The sequence below is a fragment of the Mesocricetus auratus genome, unplaced genomic scaffold, assembly GCF_017639785.1.
Source record: "Mesocricetus auratus isolate SY011 unplaced genomic scaffold, BCM_Maur_2.0 Super-Scaffold_4256, whole genome shotgun sequence".
Lineage (NCBI taxonomy): Eukaryota > Metazoa > Chordata > Mammalia > Rodentia > Cricetidae > Mesocricetus > Mesocricetus auratus.
In genome coordinates this window covers 59,702,576-59,725,070 of record NW_024429182.1, presented here as the reverse complement: position 1 = coordinate 59,725,070, position 22,495 = coordinate 59,702,576, and the positions used below count along the sequence as shown (strand labels likewise).

Here is a 22,495-nt window from a genome sequence, read left to right as displayed (position 1 = left end):
GGTCTTCGTGAGAGAAACCCTCAAGGACAACAGTATCAGTATGTGCTGGAGACTCCAGACAGTCATATATATCCTGTTTTCCTGTGTGACTGTCACAGATGCAGAAACTCCCATCCCGTGCTGGATCTCCTTGAAGGGGAGAAACCTTGTAAGCAGAAGACCCACGCCCGTGGGGCAGAAATTGGCACTTTCCTTCATGGAGGGATTTTTCTTGTCCTCCGAGAGGGCCCTCGTTGCCTGCATCCCAGTGGCCTCGGATTGGGCATTATTTCAGTCCCTTGAGCCAGCCTTGCCCCTTTCCTGTACCTTCCTTTCTGACCAGTTTGGGAGGTCGGAAGGTATTCTGAGATGACTGTACCCATGATGCCCACAGGTTGGGCTGTGTCCCATAGCAACATTGAATCCATTCAACTGGGGCTGCCCAAAGGAGCAGTCTAAAGGAGGGATCAGGCTTTGTCATGCAGGCACGGACACTCGAGCTCATGGCAAACATATCCCAGGCCCTCATGGGGGCAGCTTCCTAACTGCAGGGTGATTTACATTACTCCAAGTGTTGAGAGACAGGAGACCTGAGGCCTGAGCCGCATTGCCAGGCTTCCTTACGTACAAAAAGCAGCCCAATTGCCAAATATGCTTCCAGTAAGAGGCAAGTGTGGCCTGTCTAGCAATTAGGACAGGGTGACTCCCAGAACAGCTGCACAAGCTGAGTGGTAACCAGAAGCATACCTGACTATGTCATGCCTCAGTTTCCCCATCCCATAGAACAGTGGTTCTCACCCTGTGGATTACAACCCCTTTGGGGATTATGTATCCTTAATAACAAGTATTTATATTACAATTCATAAAGTAGCAAAATTACAGTTGTGAAGTAGAAATGACATAATTTTGTGGTTGGGGGTGATCACAACATGAGGAACTGTATTAAAGGTTTTGTAGCATTAGGAAGGTTGAGAACCACTGCCATAGAAAAACTATTCTGTGTTATATAGAACATAGATCACCATGTAGGTCATCATGGCACCTGTCTCCAGTGTGACCCCAGAGATCAGATCTGAAGTGATGCCCTCCTTGAGCAGCTCCAGCCCTAGGCCCTGGCACAGTGCAGAGGGGCATGTGTGGCAGCTATAAGTGGGTGGAAACCACTAAGCCAGTGCCAGTATTCATGAAGTCACATCCTGAGCTTTGATTCTGGAAACTTCAGCTAGAGCCCAACCACAGTACAAGAACAAATTTTTGGTCCTGGCCATCCCAGGAAGAGACTGAGGGACATCATTCAAGTTGTGCATAGAGCCACAGAATAGCCTGTGCTCTTCTGCCTCTCCTGAGGCCCTGGGTCACCTGTAATGAACCTGGACCCTTGAGCAGGAGACAGGTGTCAGAGTCTACTCTGGTTCAGAGACACCACACCAACCCCGAACTGTTCCCTTATCTACCCACTTGACCACGACTGTCTCCCAGGATCTATCAGGGAGGGAACTTGGCTGACCTCCAGTCCCTGGAGAAGCCAGTCTGAGAGTTCAGAACACATGGAGGTCTCCGTGACTTACAGGATATCGAGCAGGCAGAAGTTCAGTGTTCATCTCAATGTTCCCACTGAGCTCTGAGACAGAGGACGGTTGACCACATCCCACCCAGAGTTTACCCACACCACAGGACTTACAAAACCGAGAATTCCAATGTCCCTGGGTCTAATTCTGCCTTTGTGACTCTTAACTATCTCTCCCCCCAGGAAATCTAGCTTCCAACATTTTAAATCCCATGAGAGCAAGGACCTGGGGACCCCATGGAATAGGCACTAGCTTTAAGAGCACCTGGAAGAGCAGAGTAGATGGGCAGGGCTGAATCAGGTGGAAAAGAAATGGAGTGGACCCCAAACAGGTGTCTCCCAATCACAGTGTCACACCAACAACTCCCAAAGGAATTAACCTTGTGAAAAATCTAGACCTGACCCTGGCCCTCCCCACAGGCAGCTAGCCTGGGCCAGGCCATCCCTCTGCAGCTGACACCCCGTGCTCTGGCCTCTGACACACTCCTCTGTACACTTCCCTTCCCTGTGCTCAGTTCTTTTGGTCCAGGTTAGGAGAAGGGGCTCAACACTGGGATTAGGGAAGACACTATCTGCCCAGCCAGTCCTGTCCACAGGCAGAACCATCCCTGCTGACTCATGCTTAGATAGACTTCACCTCAGATTTGGCATATTTGGATTTGAGAAATATTTTAATACCAGGATTGTGGAGATTCTTCCAAAATCAATTTCCGTTTCCACCTTCCTGTTCCTGGAGCCCTTGACAGACGGGGATCTCTTTTAAAAATGAAATAACACCATCCTGTCCTCCTTTTGGGTGAAATGCTTTAATGTGAGTTGTCTGAATCTGTTGGAAGCAAGCAGCAAACCCTAGTCGGTTGTCTCTTTAAATCGACTCTGCAGTGTGACGGGCAGCGGGCCGCCGGGCTGGGAAGAACCATTCCCGCTCTGCCGCAGGGAGCCAGGGCACGGCGCTGCCGCGGTCCGCGCCTCCCCCAGTCCCCATGGTTACAGCTCCTGCTTCCCGGCCGGTCCTTCATTCCCCTGGCTGCTGCTGCAGAAATCAGGCGCGCAGGCGGCTGGCGTCCCCCAACCCAGAGCTGGAAACTGCCTGCAGAGAGCGCATTGGATGCCTGCTCTTCTCGGCTCTGACTCACTCCCTCCGGGTGCAGAGCTCCGTCCCCAGCGCAGTGCTCTGGCCATAGCCAGTCGCCAGGCTGCAGCCCTGCAATCTGTTGATAACTCCACTCACAAGCTCCAGTCGAATGCCTGTCATCATAGGAAGCTGTTCCCTAACACGAGGGACATGCCATATCTCGCCTATGAGAAGCCTGAGACCTGTGCCTCTCCAGATGCCTTTACCAAAATAGGTGAGAAGTTGGGTGGCTTCCTCCTGGTGTCTGGGAAGGGAAGGGGAGGGGTGGTGCTTCTGGCCAAGCTACTGGCCCACCACAGTGTCCACTCATGAGGGCCATTTCTGGGGCAGAAACGCTGTGAGGGGTTTGAACACTCTTGCTGTTGGAAGGTGGATTCTGAATAACTTTGGCTAAGTCTGGGGCTTGGAGCCCTAGCAAGACCACATAGTTCCAGCACAGGCAAGAATGTCCATGTGGAAGACGCCAGCCCTCAAGGTCTGGCCACGTCAGGCAACAGAAGCTTCTGCCTGCCAGGTCTGCCCAGGCACTGAGAGATTTATTCAGGTTTATTTGATTCTCTTGATTTAAATTGATAATGTTGGTCTGGCTTGTGCAGCCTGAAATAACCAAGTGGTATTCATTCTCATGTTGGGAGGGTAAGCAGGGACTACTCAAGGGATGGTTTCTGGCTGCCAGGAGGCAGGTTTCCTCCAAAGTCCCAAAGCTCTGATTGTCACCACCTCTCTGGATGCCTCAGATGGAGTCTGAGCCAGGGACTCCAACAGGCTGGCCAGGTTGATAGAAGCCAGAAAGGGGCAAACTTGGAAAGGGACTGAGTGTTCCCTGAGCATGCATGTATGCACACCTGGGCACTGGCCGTAACTGGCTGAGCGGGCCCTCCCTCGAACTCTGAACATGCACTGTCTTTGCAGGTGGGTCAGCCTGCAGCTCCTCGGTCATCCTGTCACAGACACCCTGAGGTAGCCTTCCCAGGACTTCCACTGTGACTGCTATTTGGGACTTGATCTTCCTGATGGCCATGGAGGCTAGAGGGGAGAAGGGCGCAACATAGTGGTCGACGCCAGCAACCCCACCGGTGCTCTTGCCTCTCTTACTCTGCAGGGCTCATGGTAAGTACACAGCCCAAGGGGCTAGCAGCTCAGGGCACGCGGCATTCACGCCAGATCAAGTGCTACCACCTCCGGCAGGTGGAGAAAGGGAGGGCAGGAAAGTAACTGACGGGGCGGTTAGGTAGTTAACAACTGTCCAGCATGCGTTCATTCCTGGGGTGGGAGAACTCGATGGGGCTGGTGCTGAGGGCAGCAGGGTCTGGCTGCCCTGGGTCTCTGGCTGCCTGCCAGGGTCTGTCTGCTCGCTGGCTCACTCGGTGCTGTTCATACTAATTAGCTGCAGGCACACGGCAATGTCGAATCATTTAATCAACAGAGTGGCATCCATCCATGGGGCTCTTGTCCATCCCTAGGAAACCCTGTCCAATCCTAGACAAGGTTCTCTCCCACTCGGGAGGGCCTCAGTCAGGTCAGCCGGGCCTTTCCTACTGTTCCTGTTCCTCAGGAAGCCCAAGGGCTTTGGCAGCTACCCTACACCAGGAGTGGGGAGGGTGTTTCTCTCGCTAGAAAGGGGTAAGGACAGTGTGGTCAGCGAGTTGCAACAGTGTCCAAGATATGGTGGGGCCCTTTTCTGAAGCCTCCCACAAGCTTTTATTGTGGTTGCTGCCTACCGGTCTCCAGGAGGGCTGACAGCCGGGTAAATAATGCATTGTGTACGCTCCTAAGGGACAGCTGACAGGGCAGCTCGGGCTGGGGTGCGTGCTGAGAATACCAATGACCACCAGGATAACGTGTCCATAGCGCAGACATGGGCATGCATGCTCGGTGCAGATCTGCATGCCGCCTGGTCAGGAGCATTCTGTCTGCCTCTCTTGCTTCTCGCTCCACTCACAAATGCCCAAGAAGAGAAATCCCTGATGCCCAAAGCCTCACCACTTCAGCATTGTTGGCTGAGGCCACGCTTGTGTCCATGCTCTCCCTGACCCCAGCAAGGTTACCTGTTCCAGGCACTAGCAGCTCTCAAAGCAGAGCAGCCCGGGCTCAAGGGTCCCTTGGTTCCTGACACTCTCTCCTGCTGCCCCCAGGTGCCACACCCAACATGGCTGTCAGCCCTAGGTTGGAATGGTTTGTGGCTTTCATCTTCAGACTCATAATTGTTTGCGAAATGGAAACCTGCCCTTGGCAGATGATAAGTAAACTGATTGGAGCTTCAGGAGGCATGGGTAGCTGCCATGCCCACCCTATGGGGCTCACTGGGCAGAATCAGCTGCCTAGCTCAACCCTACCTTCCCCCACTCTTTACAAGCCCCTGGCCCTTGCCTACACTCAACTCCCTATACAAGAAGTGCCTGCCCTCTGCTCTCCCTGCCTCCATGTGCAGGACTAAGCAGCAGTTGCCAGCAGCCCTGTGGGGATATCTGATCTGCACACGGGCCATGCCAGACTTCAGCAGCCCATTTAAGAGTCCATACTATAAATGCCTCCCTGATAACTTGGCCCAGAGCCTATGGACTTACGGGGATTTTATTACTATCAACTGATAGCTTGCAGGTGAGAGAATCTGACAGACATAGAAAGTGGGCCATCTGAGATGTCAACAAGCTGTGGTGCAGGTGCTGGGCAATTCAGCTGGGACCCAAGGACAGTATGGTCAATGGTCCTGAGACTGAGTGACCATAGCTCCAATGGCTACCTGCACCATGCCTACTGGAACTTCTCCAACACATCCAGCAGTGAACAACCACCACCTTCCTACTCCCAGGCTTAAGACACAACCACATAGTCTGGTCTTCTGAGTCACATACCAGTGCTTAAACAAGCACTGGGTTCAAGAAGGACATTCAAGATGTCCTTGTCAGGGCATCTGTGTCACAGCAGATAACAAACTCAGAAGCAACCCAGTTTGCTTCTACAATAGGTACGGCTGTTTAATTCCAGAAGACACCCAGATATGGTTGATGTTGCCCTCTGTCACCTGTGATTCTCACCGTTAGCACCGAGATAGCATGCTCACAAAGGGAACAAAACAATGCCTGTCAATGACAGAGAGTTGTTCAGCACCTGCCTTCTCTCTGCTGTTCCCTGAGGGCATCCAGATTTGGTGGACTAACTAAGGCACTTTCCACGTGCATAGCTCTTGCTTTCTGGCAACTAGAGGTGAGGAACTAGACAGGATGGACTGATGTGGCAGTCACATTCTGTTGTGGTGTGGGGTGTGTGGTACAGAACATGCCATGTAGGGTGGGTTGGGGCGTGGGGTATAAACTAGTGTGGCCCAGAACGAGCAGTATAGAATATATGGCGTAAGATGGTGTGGTGCGGAGTCTGCGGCATATGATGGGATGGAATGTATGGTGTAGGATGTGTGGTGTGGGGTGTGTGTTCTAGACGTGCAGTGTGGAATGGACGGTGCAGGCTGTGTGGTGTGAGATGGGTGGAGTAGGCTGTGTGGCGTGGAATGTGTGCTGTTGGGTGTGTGTTGTAGATGTGTGGTGTTGGGTATGTAGCATGGAATGTGTGGTGTGGGATACGTGTTGTAGATGTGTAGTGTGGATGTATGTTACAGACATGCGGTGAGGGGTGTGTGGTGAGACGTCTAGTGTGGGGTATGGGTGTAGACTGGTATGGGGTATGATGTGTGTTATAGGATGGTACTATATAATATGTGTGGTAGGGGATTTGTGATATAGACCAGCGTGGTATGGAGTGTGTGGTGTGGGATTTGTAGTGCACATGTGTGGTGTGGGATGAGTGTATCGTGTGGAGTTTGGGATTTAGAATGTGTGGTGTGGTGGGGATGGGTGGTAGAGACATGTGGTGCTGAAGAGTGTGACGGGGTGTGTGGGGTAGAATATGTGGGGTAGATGTGAGATATAGACTGTGTGGTGGGGATTATGGTGTTGACTCGTCTAAGATGGTATGCATGGTATAGGATGTGTGGTGTGGGTTACATGGCACAGACCAGTGTCATGTGTATGGTATGGCGTGTGGTACAGGACGTGTAATATAGACTACTGGAGTGTGCAGGGTGTGTATGCAGCATGTGGTATACAATGTGTGGGGTGGATGTGTGGGGTGTGGTGTGTGGTGTGGTGTGTGGTGTGGTGTGTGGTTTAGGATAGTACAGTATTCCATGCTGTGAGGTCTGTGGTACGGGCGTGTGGTACAGACAAGTGTGGTGGGGATGTGTAGTAGGAATATCACTGTGGGTTATGGGTGTGATGCGGGTTGTGTGCTGTAGAGTTGTGTGGTACAGGATGTATGGTATAGAATGTTGTAGCAAGTAATGTATGGTGTGGGATGTGTGGGGTGTATAGTGTGAGGTTGTGATACACAATGGTGTGGTTGTGCAGACTGAGAGTGGTGGGTCATACCTGTCACCTCAAAATTCAAGAGGCTGAAGCAATACAACTGGCATACGTCTGAGACCAGCCTGGGCTGCAAAGCAAGACTCTGTCTGAAAAGTGAAGGGGTGGCGTGGACGACGGTGGAGCTTCAGGAGACATATTCACTGGATGGTGTGGAGAAACGGCATGAGGCGATCGTCTGGTGTGGTGGGGACTGTGGAGTTACGTCGTGTGCGGCAGCATAGGACAGAGCTGCGGTGCTGTATGCGGAACGACAGTGAGGAATGGTGTGGTGTGCAGCCGTAGAACGTGGGCTTGTGTGGTACGGAATGAAATGGTGGGGCTTATGATGACGCTTATTGAAACAGTATGATGTAAGATGATCTGAAGTAAAACAGCATAAAATAGGGTGGGAAAGGTTAGGGTGGCATTACGTAATGGGATACTCTGCGACAGCACAGCGAGAGAACCCATGGGTGGGATACAGTCACTAGTGTGGTGGGAGCAGGAGGTACTGACTGTGATATGGGGTGTCCTGGTGTGGGGTGACATGTGTGGAATGACTCCTGGCTCCCTGGAATTGTAGTATTTGAGTCTAGCTGATCAGGGGCTACTTCTGTCTGCTGGTTGTGACCATTCTGTGGCTCCTGTCTGCTGGTTGTGACAATGCTGTGGCTCCTGTCTGCTGGTTGTGACCATTCTGTGGCTCCTGTCTGCTGGTTGTGACCATTCTGTGGCTCCTGTCTGCTGGTTGTGACCATTCTGTGGCTCCTGTCTGCTGGTTGTGACCATTCTGTGGCTCCTGTCTGCTGGTTATGACCATTCTGTGACTACTGTCTGCTGGTTGTGACAATGCTGTGACTCCAGTCTGTTGGTTATGACAATGTTGTGGCATTGCATTGTTAAAAGTGCTATTGATAGCAGTGGCAACCACAGAGATTGGAGCTTTCCCAGAGAACTCAATTGGTCCTAACTCTGCTGTAGCCCAGAGCTTACCTCACTGCCATCGGATGGTCCTTAGCCACATTTGACAGGAACACAAGGTCCCTACTTGGAGTCAAGGGTCCCAATACATGATATATTTAAAACACCCTTTGTGTCTGCTACTTACAAATTCAAAAAAGTCAACAGAGAGGACTAAAGACCAACAGCAGCCTAAAAACCCAAGTTGAATCCCCAAAACCCACATTAAAGTAAAAGGAGAGAACCAATTCTGCAAAGTCATCCTCTGACCTCCACACAGGCTCCATGCATGGGCATAGCCCACCTACACACACACACACACAATGATAATGATCAATGAAATCAATAAACACATAAGACATGACATGATTTAAAATGCCAAAGGCACTGGAAATGTGTATAAAGGGCAAGACCTCAAACCCTGGCTCTTCAGCTCTATGAAACACAAACAAGCCCAAGGCCCTGCCTTCCTCCCCCCAGTCCCGGGCCACAAAGGCTGACAAGGGCACGTTCAGATTCACAGGGAAGCTCTACCTGTGTGAGGTCAGCTCTGGGACCATGGGTGAGGGCACGTCTGTAGCTCTCAGCTATGAAAAGTATATAAACCCAAATGTGATGGGTTCATTTCAAGTTAGCCAGGCTGGGAGGCAGCAAATGGCCTGGTCCTGCCTCTCCTTACAGGCCAGAGAAGGATGGCTGTGTTTATGAGCAGCTCGGAACTTTTGCTCACAGGGTTTGATGGTGTTTTGTTACTTGCTTTTGCTTTTTGTTTCTTTGTTTCCCTCTTCATTTTTTCCTTCATTCCGAGGTCTAAATGCTAAGAACAGCTCAGAGATACCTTTCTGTCAGGTAGGGCTGTTGCCATCCGCTCAACATTCCCCTTAAACTATCCACACTAAGAAAGAAGCCAGCAGGCTAGAAGGAAATCTCCATGATACTCTTCAAAATGTCTTTCTTCATGATTCCACCATCCCAGGTATCCCCCTAAAAAAGAAAATCACCACAAACTTTATTCGCGTAATTGGTATTTTGAGCAAATGAATGTCTTACCGTCTGCTTTTCCCATGGAAGGCTGATGGATTAAATATCACTGAAAAGACAGGCAAGGACATGCATCAGGCTCTAGCAAAACCAATCTGGGTTGGCACAGAAACAGGAAAGAAACGAGAACCAAGAAGACTAAACAAAGTAACCAAGCCGAGTGAGTGCAGTGACTCCGGCACTTGAGAGGCAGTGGCAGCTACAGAGTGAGACCCTGTCACAAAACAAAATAAAACAAAACCACAGATGGAGATCAGCAAGACTACCCAGGAAAACGAAGTAGAAAGAAGAACCAAGGCTGAGGAGATGAGTCAGTGGGTAAAACAACTTGCTGTGCAAAACACAAAACCCACCACCCAAGTAAAAAGCCAGCTATGGACACATGCTCCTGGAACCCCACTGCTGTGTAGGACAAAGACAGGAGGATTGTCAGAGCTGACTGGCTGTGAGACTAGCTCCAAGTTCAGCCAGAGACTGTCTCAAAGGAATAAAGCAGAAAGTGATAAAACAGGACACTTGACCACCTCCTCTGACTTCTGCATGCATGCAGAGCCACATGCTTCTGTGCATGCATGTATACATACACCACACTCACATTCAGACAGACACATGCACACACACTGACATACAGACCCACAAAAAATTTAAAGGAAGGAAGGAAAGAAGGAAGGAAGGAAGGAAGGAAGGAAGGAAGGAAGGAAGGAAGGAAGGAAGAGAGGGAGGAGGGTGTGAGGGAACAAACCAGAAGAGGAACCAGAGAGATCCACTTACTCCCTCTGTTCAAAGACCCCAGGTCAGAATGCAGTATGCCTTCAGACCTGGCATCCCCAGGTTCAAGAGATTCCTTTTCCACCTGTCTGCCACCAAGAGCTGACATATTGCTTAATTGAATTATCTTCCCTCTTCCCTCCTTTCTTCTTGTCCTGTGTAACTTTCTGGCCCATGCCATTGGCAGAACAAACCCAAAGGTTACATCAACTAAAATAAGATAAAAATGTGAAAGGAAGCCATGACTTATAACAGGATACCTGTTGCTATATGTTAGGGCAGGTGTCTTAATAGCTGTTCTGTTGCTGTGAAGAGATACCATGGGGCTGGAGAGATAGCTCAGAGGTTAGGCTGCTCCTCCAGAGGTCCTGAGTTCAATTCCCAGTAACAACATGGTGGCTCACAACCATCTGTAATGAGATCTGATGCCCCCTTATGGCCTTCAGGCATACACACAGGCAGAATACTGTATACACAATAAATAAATAAGTCTTTAAAAAAAAAGATACCATGACCAAGGCAACACTTATAAAAGAAAACATTTAACTGAAGGCTGGCTTACAGTTTCAGAGGTTTAGTCCATTATCATCATGGCTGACACTGGGTTTGGCATGGACTTTGAAACCTCAAAACCCAGCCCTAGTGACATACTTCCTCCAATAAGGCCACACCTTCTAATCCTTCTAATCTTTTCAAATAGGCCACCCATTGGTGACTAAACATTCATGACCCTGTAAGGGCCATTCTTATTCAAACTACCACCACAGTGGGTGTGAGACTGCTGACTGAGCAGCCATCTGAAGGGAAAGGGACTCTGGAATTTCCCAGTGAGCAAAGACGTGCCACAGTGGCTTCTAGAACAACCAGTCCATCCTACAGGCAATGCGAGCAGTATGTCACCTAGACCTAGAGGGCTGAGGGCAGCCTTTATCTGTCACTGAAATTCACCCTGCCTCTGAGATTCCCCTGTTACTGCATCTCCCAGTTCTTTTCTTACTTAGTGCTGATACATTACCCAACAGTTCTGGGAAGCAGGCAGGAAGTGTTACCTCGTGGTCAACGAACAGAAAAGGGGAGCTCAACTCTGAAGGCCCTCAGGCTGCTCTGGAGTGAGGGTTGTTACTAGGCCTGCATTCTAACAGTACAGCCTTCATGCTGTCATCAGAGAAGGGAGGAGACTTCCAGGAATCGGGGTGCTGCCTCTTTTCTCCCCTGACTTGGTTATATTCAGATCTGTGACAGCAGGGTGGGTGGATCTGTATCACTGTAATGAGATTATAATGAGCTCAGCATCCTCCGGAGTGTCAACATGACCTCTACACCAGACCTCATTGATGTGTAGTTCCTGTGGAACGTGAGTGCTAACTGGGTAGCCGGCAGCCAGGAGCGTGTGGTTATCAGCATGCTAGTTGTAGTTTGGGGGAGCAAGTGACACAGCTGGCTGGACAGCAGGCTTTGGTCATTTGAGAGCTCTTGTGTGTAACCTGGGAGCCAAGCTCTGCTTGCTATCCCTGCTCCAAAGACTGTTCTGGCTCCGCAGCTGCAGAGGGACTCTTTGTCCTCAAGCCAGGCAGCTTCTGCCTGACCCCATGTCAGATCACTGGAATCTTGCCCAAGGAACATTTGCACAGTAGACTCCTTGAGAGGAACTTGCCCATGTGTGAACTTTAAAATATGAAATGCATCTCCATTTTGCATTGCCTACTTTGAATTTTAAATGTCACCTCTAAAAATGCAGAAAGGCACTGCTGATCATTCTGATACAAACAAGCAGGAAGCCCAAATGAAACCTCACTTCTTACCAAAACTTGGTCATCCCGTGGGTCATTCTGCCCCTAGTCTCTGAAGTCTGTCTTCACATAGGTGACTCCACCCACGCAGGCCTGATCTCCCAAGCTTACAGAGCCACTAAAGGGTTAGAGGCCACTCCTAGGACTATCCAGCTGAGACTGAGCCCCTCAGCCCAAAGCTGTGTGACCCTGTCCTGACAGTATCCTTCAGAAAACATCACTGCACAGCAAGTTGGCTCTCTGAACATTCTATCTGCTACATGGAGACAGTTCTGATATTTTGTTTGGCCTCCCATGAGGCTTTGTTATGTGAATTCAAGCCATACATAGGAGTATCCAAATGCAGGTGTTCCTGTGGGGCCTGTGGATGAGAATGGGGATCTTCTGCTCCCAACTCAGAACTTGTTACGTTGTAAGCACTGCTGTGGTCAGAACTGAGTCCCCTGCCCTCCGTGGCAGTCCCCAGATCCTTCCCATCACAAAAGTCTGATACCGTCAGAAAGGCAAGTCCCTGTGACACCCCCCAAACCCCATATACACAGTGCCAATTACCAATTACCCTGAGAAGGGCCGTGGAAGCCTTGTAAGCCTTCAGGATCATTGTGGAGTTTTAGTTCCAGGGAAGAGACCTAGATGCAAGGAAAGGACTGTACTGGGAAGTTTGCTTTCTCTCTCTCTCTCTCTCTCTCTCTCTCTCTCTCTCTCTCTCTCTCTCTCTCTCTCTCTCTCTCTCTCTCTCTCTCTCTCTCTCTCTCCTTGCTAATAACAATAACCAAATTGGGTCAAAAAGACCCTCCATGAAAAGACCCATATGCACAAGACCCTGGAAGTACCACTTAATCCCAGTTCAGCCCAGAGTTTTTGGAGCCCCAGGGGGCACATCACCTCTGAGCAGCACAAGCTAATCAGGTGTGTGGGTACCCTGACCTCACCGGCAAGTGTACATTCTATGACTCAAGTGTTGGCTTCTCTCTGGCAGGAAGCAATTGAGTGGAGACAAACAGAATAATGGCTTTGGTGCTCGCAGGGGCCCCAGAGTTTCCTCTATCAGCCCATAGCAAATACAAATACCTGCAGACAGACAGCAAGGGAGGACACGTGAGCTGCCAAGGAGACCAGGTGTCCTGGAGGAGGAAGTTCTACACTGGGTCTGGGGCCCTCTGCTCAATACACTATGGAAAGCATCTGAGGCTTGAAGTCGGGGGCACTCAGGCAATCTTAAGGGAGGCTCTTGTGCTTGGAGAGTGAGGTAGTCTCTAGCCATGTTCCTAAAAATACCCACTGGCAAATGTTGTACATATGCCATGTAACTGAGCTGAGCCATCAGACTAGATGTTGGGTGTTGAGGACGAAAGGGCCAGTTGAAGGCATACTCCTTGGACTAGTGGTATTCACCCTGTTCAGAAACTCCCACTCCAATACAGGTGCCTTGTCCTCACTCAGGCACAGGCTCCTACTGTAGTTGGCCGTTGTTGCCTGGCCAGCACTTCCTAGGGCAGAGATGCATGGCCCTATGGGGCATCCTTTCCATCCTGTAGATATCCGGCCTCCCTTCCCAGGACCTTAGACCTATAGCTATCCTCCCTGCTGAGTTCCCTTCCCAGGGCCTGGGGCCCAGTGTGGGAAGTCTCCTAGTCAGGAGGGTAGGAAATGAAGAGCACTACACTGTGCCTGCACTAGGGTTAGCTTTCCAGTGTGTTGTTTTACCTTCATAACAGGGGCTGTACATTAAGGCTGTGGCCTGGGGGAATTCTGTTCCCCCAGATAATGGAGATTCAAAGACTAGGGTGAAAACCCGTGGGCTCAGAGAGTTAGAATAGCAACTAGCTAACCTTCTCTCTTTGCTGGTGTCCTAGAAACCACTCACTCCCTTCCACACTGCCCCAACCAAAACAAAACAAAGCAAACACACACACACACACACACACACACACACACACACACAGCTCTTCCCTGTCAACCAGTGGCTAACCCCACCTCTTTGAGCCCAGGTTAATTTTATTTAATTAACACAAATGCAACACTTCTTTACATAGTTAACAAATGCAACATGAACAAGTATAACACATCTTTGCCTGGTTTAAGCAAACATTCCACAACACCAATATCTCATTAGGAAATCATAATCTTGGAGGGACACAGGCTACACGACTTTCCACCTGTTGAGCCCCAGATCTCCTAGAGAGTTGTTCGTGTGATGCCCAAGTCCACAGCTAACCCCTCACACTTCTGCCCTGCTCCAGCTGTGGCCCTGAAGTGAGAAGGGTATGAGCACATTGTGAGCACTCGTCCTGGCGGCCCAGTGACCAGGTGTCTCTTCAAGGTCAAAGTAGGGACTTGACCCTCTTGACACAAGCATAGTGGCAAGGACACTCACCCTGGGCCACAAGGATTTCCAAGCATTTCCATCCCAGACATCCATTCCTCTGTGTTTCCCTACCACAGGAAAGTCATGCTTTCATCTGAACTGTGGCCTTGAACCCTTTACTTCAGTTTTGATACACAGTAAAGTGGGTGGAGGTAAAAGGCCCTGAGGCCACACCCATTGTTCACAACTTCTCTTTTCCCATCTGATCAGGCCACCGCCACTGTCTTAGCTGCAGAGATGTGTGCGGGACTCCCCAGGGAGGCATGTGAAAACATAACGTCAATGAGTGTGGGGTGCAGAAGTGGGCTGGGGAGGCTGAATGTTCTAGAGCTCCTCTGGAGGCAGCAGACATGCATGCAATGGAGGCTGGTGCCTGCCTGCCCTCCGCCAGCGACATGGATAGAAAGAATGCTAGAGGCAGGTGTGGTACCCCCGGGAGCTGCTCTGAGTCATAGGAAGATGCTCTCAGCTGAGCAGCCCCAGGAGGACACCAATCCCAGGTGGGCTCCTGGTATACTAGGCCCTACACTCTGCGTAAGTAGCCCCGAGCTTCCCAGAGTCCTTCTCAGCTGCCGGCCTGACCCCGCCTCCTGAGACACCTGACAAATCACATGAAGAATCCTGCCCATATCGGTCACACGAGTCTTTGCTTCCTTTCCAGGATTTGAAGACTGTCCTCTCCCTGCCCCAGTACCCAGGGGAGTTCCTGCACCCCGTGGTGTATGCCTGCACTGCGGTCATGCTCCTGTGCCTCCTTGCCTCTGTCATCACCTACATCCTGCATCAGAGGTAAGGGAGCCCACCTCACCCTACCTGGAGTAATGCCGAGGCCTGCTTCATAGCCAGTCACAAGTGGAGGCTTGGTATGACAAGGCCCCTGTTATAGGGAGAGGTTTGGATAGCCCCAAAACTGTTCTTAGTCTATTTTGGCAGCTCTAATAAGTTGCCACAGAGTGACTGGTTGATAACAATGCATAAAATAAAAATTGTGTATTTCATAGTTCTAGAAATTGGAATCCAAGAGTGAGGGTATTGAGCTGGTTTGGTGTCTAATGAGAACCCATGTCTTGGTTCACAATATCTCTCTCTCTATTTCTCTCTCTGTCTCTCTCTCTGTCTCTCTCTCTGTCTCTCTCTGTCTCTCTCTCTGTCTCTCTCTGTCTCTCTGTCTCTCTGTCTCTCTGTCTCTCTGTCTCTCTGTCTCTCTCTCTCTCTCTCTCTCTCTCTCTCTCTCTCTCTCTCTCGGGTCTCTCTTTGATAAGAGCACTAAATCTATTTGTGAGAACCCTGCCCCAACAACCACATTCTAATGCCACCATGCTGGCCGTAAGTTCCAGTGGGGATCTTGAGAAGCATTCTCAGACCACAGGAGCTGTAGATGTGTACACAGCCATGATGGAGTCCAAGTCATAAGCTGATTGATTTCTTCTGGCCTTGCCCTAACTAGCTAGGTAGAGCTTTAGACATGCTGGTGACCATGGACATTATCACAGCCAAAGGCAATCATACTTTGAGGCACATAGTCCAGCCCTCAGACATCTGCTCAGAGAAGAAGCTGCCCTGGGCATCAGGAGCATGACTTCCTCCTCTGAGATCCTAGACAAGTCAGTCTATCAAACGTGCAGAGGGGCAGGAACGCTACAGAAACTCTTCCAAGCATTGCACCAGTGAGAACCTGCTGAGTTGGACAAGGTCCAGTTGTCTGCCTTCCCCATGGTCTGGTCCTCTGAATGGGTTGCTCCCAGCCCTGCTGAAGGCCTACTGTTCCCACTGTGGACACAATGTGGTATTTCCAGGTTCTTCTCTGAACCAATGGTCTTTAATGTGAAATCTCTGTTTCCCACAGTGCCATCCGGATCAGCCGGAAAGGCCGGCACGCGCTCCTCAACTTCTGCTTCCACGCGGCTCTGACCTTCACCGTGTTTGCTGGTGGCATCAATCGCACCAAGCACCCCATCCTATGCCAAGCGGTGAGTGCTGCCTTCCCTGTGCTGAAAAACAAAAGTGTGCATGCCAGCTTTCTTATCCACTTGGAAATGAATGCTAATTTGATGATCAAATAATATCTTAGTGCGTGTTCGGCTGTTGCTCCTGACGGGAAGAGTGAGGCTCTATAGTGGGTCTGTAGTATAATCCCACTCCATCTGAAGCAGGTCGTTTTGCTCAACATTTGGACATACGAAACAATTCTATCTCTCACTACAGCAACTTGTCTAAGGGCTAGTGGGCCATAGAGGTATACTGTCCAGCAAATGGTGATCTTCACAAGAATGGGGATATGATGCCTTTCCTGAAGACCAGTGAGGCAGGACCCAGGGTGGGCTGAGTGAGACCTTCCAGGTGCTAACCTCACGTTGCCAGCAGATCTGCCAGCCATAGATACCAGTGGCAGCAAAGGCTCTATCCCCACATAAGCCAGAGCATCCCCAGGCATCTCTGCTCTCTCTTAGGGAGAAAGGAGCTTTGAACACCCAGTATGGAAAAGAACAGCTCAAATCACAAGGCACATCGATGTGGCCCGGTTTGCCTGGCTTAAATTAGAAAACAGAAGTGGCCTGTGGCCCCTGGCTAAGGTGACCCTAAAGAGCCTCCTTTCAAAGTCAAGCCCAGGACTGTCCTGTTGGGTTGTGGCTCTGGGTCAAGGAAGAGAGCCATCTGCACCTCCTGCAAGGAGTCTGTGTTTGTCTTGTCTCCAGACCTGCTCTACACCTAGGCTCCATGCGTGAGGTCAGGCAGGGACCCAGGGACCCAGAGCAACTTATCAAAGACCTTGGTGGTTTCTGTCATTGCATTGGTAACATCTTCCCTGAACCATGGGTCCTCAGGTAGTCCTAACTGTTGCAAATTCAGCCAATAGCTATGGGCTGCTGCAGAAATGACCTCCAGCCAATACCTGAAGACCACATAACCCACATTAATGACAATAGCCACACTAACTGGTTCCTCTGCCTTTCCTGTGACCTCTAATCCTACATGGGTAGCTAGCTGAAGGTGATGCTGTCCCTGCAGAGCAGTGGGTTAAAGGCTGCTCCCAGAACAGTCTCACTAAGAGGACACACACCCCTACCTACCTGGTCCCACGCAGGCCCACCTAGCTCAGGCAGGCTTCAGCTGACTCAGCCACTGCTACTTTGTTGCACTACACGCCTTTTGAGACTAAAAGTGTTCTGTGAGCATGACACTCACACCTGAAAGACACAACCCATGTTCTCCTCCCCTGGGTACCAAATATGTGGACTATGAGACACACTCAACCCTGGGAAGCCAGGCCTGGACCAGACAAGCCAAAGAGGCAGTACCACATGCCTGAACGGAAGGGAGAGAAGACAGCTTCCTCCATCGCTGCCTCTATTAGGCTGGAAACAGCCACAACAAGGGCTAGGAAATCCTACTCACTCCTGTTATAAAAGCCTGTCCAGAAGCCATCAAAAAGGCAATTGAGTGGGTCGTTATCTTTATGTCTTTATTCTGCCATCAAGTGCTGCACAGCTGGGGCCTGCTGGCCACATAGTCCATTGCAATCATTTTAGTGCCTCCATGAAGTCCAGCACTGCCCCCATGAAGCCCCAGGGAGGCAGGCATCTGTGGCATTCCAGAATTCTACTGGTGCAGGACCTGGAAGAGAGGTTTGGTAGGTGGGGACAAGTGGGCCTGGAAATATCCTCTGAGCTAAGATCTTTAAGGGTCACGCTCAGGTGAGAAGTCCTTAGTAACAACGCTGGGACTCCAGACGGTGGACGACGTGCTAGTGTAGTATGCACTGCAGAAAGCCGACCTGTGTGGTATTCTGTGGCTGTTCCTGGTGTGACCAGCCTCTATCCATCCCTCAGTTGGCAACACACCTTGCTTCCAGGCAGCGTTAGGGACCAGTGGAAACACATCAGCCAGGCTATGTTGGGGGAAGTTGTGAACAGCAGACTAAGGACGGGGGGGGGGCACAGGTAGGTGAGCTTTTGGAGACACAGAACTGCTGCAGGGCAGTAAGGAAGGGGAGAGAATTCAGGTAAACAAGGGCTAAGGGGAGAACCCCAGTTCCCACAAAGCACTCTGGGGGACAATCTCCTCCACACCAGGACATTTAATTCCCCATGCCTATAAGCAGAAGTGGAGTTGTCTATTGCTGCTGAGCCAGAGGCCAGGCCAGGAAGGTACCTGAGAGGAGCAGGCTAAAAGCTAGATCACTGAGAGCTAGATGTGTCCCCACTTGGACCAGCAACCAGGTGACTGAGTACAGGAGTCCCAGCCCCTCCCCATCCAAGCTCAGCACCACTACCAAACAACAAGGAGAAGTGGTCCAGAGCTCTGGATGGCTGGCAAGAACAGACAGTTGTCATGGCAACAGAAAGATGACCGTGAGTCTCATTAAAGTACTAAGTGACATCATAAACAAAGCAGACGGCTGCTGTTAGTCCCGCATAATGAATGTGCGCCAGTGCTGGCCCCGGGTCCGGAAGCAAGGGAGGGCGTCCTGCTTGCTTCTTCCTTTCAATAGCAATGCTGTCTGAAAGCCAAGCGGCATCTCCCTTGACCTCCCTGTGTGTTCTGCCTCAAGCTGGTGTTTAAGAGACAGAGCCTGGCCTTTGTACACCTTCGCCCACTCCTTGACCATACAGCCGGGATGAGGCTCAGCTTAAGGAAGGAAGCAGCCAGGCCTCCACTCCCTCTCTCCTCCTAGCCCAGCATCCACCCACCTCAAGGCCCTGGACTAATGTCTCAGGGCCAAAAGTCAGGAGCCCTTCTGAGGGTGAGTCTGACATTTCTGTTTGTATATGACAATGACAGCCTCACAAAAAACCTTCCTGCAAGCCATGGCTGCCTGCCCCTCTTCTGGGCACCCTTGGCCTGAACTCTTAGATAGCAGACAGCTCTTGCCACCTAGGTCCAGGACAGTCCTACTCTCGTCCAGGAGGGATGACCTCAGTGTACCTGGAATGTCCATATGCCCACCTCACCTGAGCAGCAGCAAGACCAATGGAAAACTGAAGTCACAGGACATGCTGTGCTTACCCAAGAAGCCATCTTAAACCATAAACAGCTCTTCAATCTTTCTACCACCCCCCAGCCCCAAATCCTCATCAATTATTTTAACATTTGCTCATAAGTAAAAACTGAACTCTGGATTTGATAAATCATTATAATGGTGCAATGTTAGCTTTATTCAGGAAATCTCGGCATTCCTTAAACATTTATGTCCTTTCCGATTATAGCAATATTTTACTTGTCATTTCAAAATGTCAGGTTATTACCTCAAAGGTAGCCTTATTTTATGGAATCAGATGGAGATGAAGCAGTGCAGAATGCGTAATTAGCTAGCGTAAAAGTGCTAGATGGGACCGGCTCCAGCGGCTGTTTCCATAGCAATGAGTCACTCTGACGTGCAAGGGCGGGTTCTCAGAGCCTCAGCCCTGAAGTGCCTTCCCTTCAATTCAATGCCACAACGAATGTGTGTTGGGAGTCCTGCTGTGTAACTGTGCCTGCCTTCCACCTAGGGGCCCCAGAGCGGGGCCAGAGTTCACAGGTAGGTGTGCATACCAGGACCCACAATAAGGAAGGCATAGGCATCTTGCAGGGGGGACCAGGATGGGAAACCAAAAGCTCCCCACCGGTTCGCACACACAGCAAACAGCTGAACAGTTTAAAAGCCGTGGCTGCCCCTGACACATCACCTACCTGTCTTCCTGTTGGTCTCATTTTTGTTACCGTTCCCAAAGAGTTGCAGAGTAGCTGCCAGGGTTCAGTACACTCACAGCAGAAAAAGTCTGGGCTGCACACAAGGAGTCTGCTGTGCTGTGCTGGGGCAGGTGACAGGAGGAGGTGGCTGGCTGACATTCTCCCCTCCAGGTGGGCATTGCACTGCATTATTCTACGCTCTCTACCATGCTGTGGATCGGAGTGACTGCCAGGAACATCTACAAACAGGTGACCAAGAAGGCCCTGCCATGCCCAGGTGCAGACCAGCCACCGTACCCCAAGCAGCCCTTGCTCAGGTATCCAAGAATATTCATGGGCCCCTCCATCACCTGAGCCCAAGAAACTCATGACCACGGACATGCCTGTCCTGTGTCCTGTAAGCCTTCCTCGCCAGACGCCAGGCTGGAGATGATCTGGCCTGCATAAGTGACCTGAGGGCTGGACAGAACTAGAAGGTGGCGCAGTAAGTGGGGGGAAGAGTCTGTGGGCAGAAATGGGGGGCTGTGCTGAGTATGGGGACCAAGAGTAGCATGAGATAGCAGAGCAAGGTCCTGAGGTAAGATGGATCTAACAAGAGGGTGAGGCTAATATAGGGATAGAGACAGGTAGGCCAGGAACAACTTGAAGGGCAGGACACTGCCCATGGTATCTCTGGCTGGAGTCTGGCTGGTCTGAGGACTTGTGTCCCTATACTACATGGTACACTGAGCTGCCCGGTTACTGGCAGAAGGTCCTCCATGCCCCTGGTAACCACACATGGGGCCTGGGCATCTGTGGCTATGGTTTACTTTCTGGTCTCAGTGACACTAAGGCACCTGCTTTTAACTAGTAGAAACCTTTGCACATTCTAGTACTGACTTCATAATCACTGTGCACTGGCCAGTTGGGACCCTGTGGATTAAGAGGCCCTGCTCAAGCTCTGTCCACTATGTTCTCTCCTCCGGGAGAATTCTCAGCAGACTTGGAACCATGTATGCTGGGGCCATGCAAACAACCCTCAAGGACAAAGACAGCAGGGCGGTTGCTTCCCTTTTCCCAGGGTCAGAGACAGAGAAGCCGTAGGACTAGCCCATCTAGGAAACGGCCAGAGTCCTCTCACTTCCCTTAGAAAAGAGCCGTGCTGCAGAGCCATTGAAAGCTGCTTTAGACAGGAGCATGCCTCTAACCATAATAGACAGAAGTTGGCAATAAGAGCCCCGTGGCTTTGTCACTTGCTCAACACCAAACCCCAACACTAAAGTCAACAAAAGCCAGACTCAGAGCAGCCTGCCTAGGAGGTTCAAGTGCCACCCTACGTGAAGCAGACCTCCCCTGTCCTGTAGGCCACTGAGGTTCCACAAGTACCCTTCTTGACCTACCAGGACCTGATGTGCTAGAGTAGTCCATGGTGCTAAGACCCCAGCAGCCCTTGGTCACTGGCATGTCTGACCCTTCCTGTCTTCCCCAGCCCCTTCTCCCATGACTACTAGCTATGGACTTGGTATACATACCTCCCTGGAAGTGGGCACCCAGTATATACATATGTAGGTGCATACCTTCTGTATACGCATGGGAACACAGGTACGTAGCCTCTGTAGATACATGCTGTCCACATATACACACATAAACATGCCCTCCGTAGGTTCACACTCTCAGTGGGTTAATGTCAAGGTGCAAGTTCAGGGATTATGAGGGGTGTCTGCTTGGTTCTCCACTAAAGTCCTGCTTCCCTCTGCTGACTTCCGACCCAGCCTGGGTCTGGTAAGGGAATTGCTGCACCTGGCCCTTCTCAGAGAGACCAGGGGCTAAAGAGAAGGAAGGAGGTAGCCTCTCGTCTCAGGCTCTGTGATGGGCCCTCCGATACTTGACCTTCACTGTTGACTTTACTGACTTGAGAGATGCCCGGGACCAGAAAACTCCATCTGGTATGTCTGTGAGGACATTTCCAGAGACGACTGATGTGTGATGCAGTACTGGAAAGGAAAGGCCCACCTTGAATGTGGGCAGCAGTATCCAATTAGACTGGAGCCCAAATGGAGTGCAGTGAGATAAGGGGGATACCACCCAGCAGGTACAAGCCTCACACTTGCTGAGAGAGTACATCTGTTTTGACTGCCATGCACCATGGACAACAGACTCCATCTTCTTCAGCCTTTGAATGTAATCACACCAGCGACTCTCTAGGGAACTTCCAGGTTTTCAGCCTCAGATGGAGGCATCACTGGTCCCTCCTGTTCTAAGGCTTCCAGCCTCTTGAACTAAGCAGCTAGGGGGATCCTCTGCCTCTCTAGCAGACAGCCATTGTTGGACTACCCAGTCCCTATCATGGGAGCCAACCTAACAAATCTTTTTATATTTTTGTAAAATATAATAATTTTAAATATAAACCTATAGGCATACATCCTATTGGTTCTGTTAGTCCAGAGAACGCTGACTGATGCACCCTCCATCTCTGGAACAGACACCTCTAGCATGCCTTCCTTGATCCAATATCTCACTCAGGTGTCTCTTCCCGGCATACCACAATGGGCATCTCCCTGGATTTGCATCCATCCCTGGTCCTCAAACCCATATCACCATTCACTGAAATTAGTTCCAGAGTCCCAAGAACTGCACAGTCCCAGGAAAGAAGAACCCCCAAAGTGTCCACCAGATGTATGTCCTGCTCATCTGCTCTCTGTACCCCTTCTTACTGGACCCTGGGCTACGACAGGCAGAACAGTCAAATTCCATGGGTACAGCTAGTGGGTTCTGTTTCCCATGTGCAAAGGCCATGTGGCCAGCCTAGCCTGCAGGTTCCAAGAAGAGGTACTAAGA

At 50.6% G+C, this 22,495-nt stretch overlaps 1 protein-coding gene across 1 annotated transcript in view; it reads left to right on the top strand.

Moving 5' to 3' along the window:
• Positions 1-2,466: 2,466 nt before the first annotated feature.
• Positions 2,467-22,495, top strand: part of Adgra1 (adhesion G protein-coupled receptor A1) — a 44,254-nt gene continuing 24,225 nt past the window's right edge. The window contains exons 1-5 of the mRNA XM_013114220.3: positions 2,467-2,895; positions 3,594-3,791; positions 14,670-14,797; positions 15,855-15,978; positions 19,850-19,995. Coding sequence (XP_012969674.1) covers positions 3,789-3,791; positions 14,670-14,797; positions 15,855-15,978; positions 19,850-19,995 — 401 coding nt within the window. The 5' untranslated portion in view covers positions 2,467-2,895; positions 3,594-3,788. The remainder of the gene's footprint in view (positions 2,896-3,593; positions 3,792-14,669; positions 14,798-15,854; positions 15,979-19,849; positions 19,996-22,495) is intronic.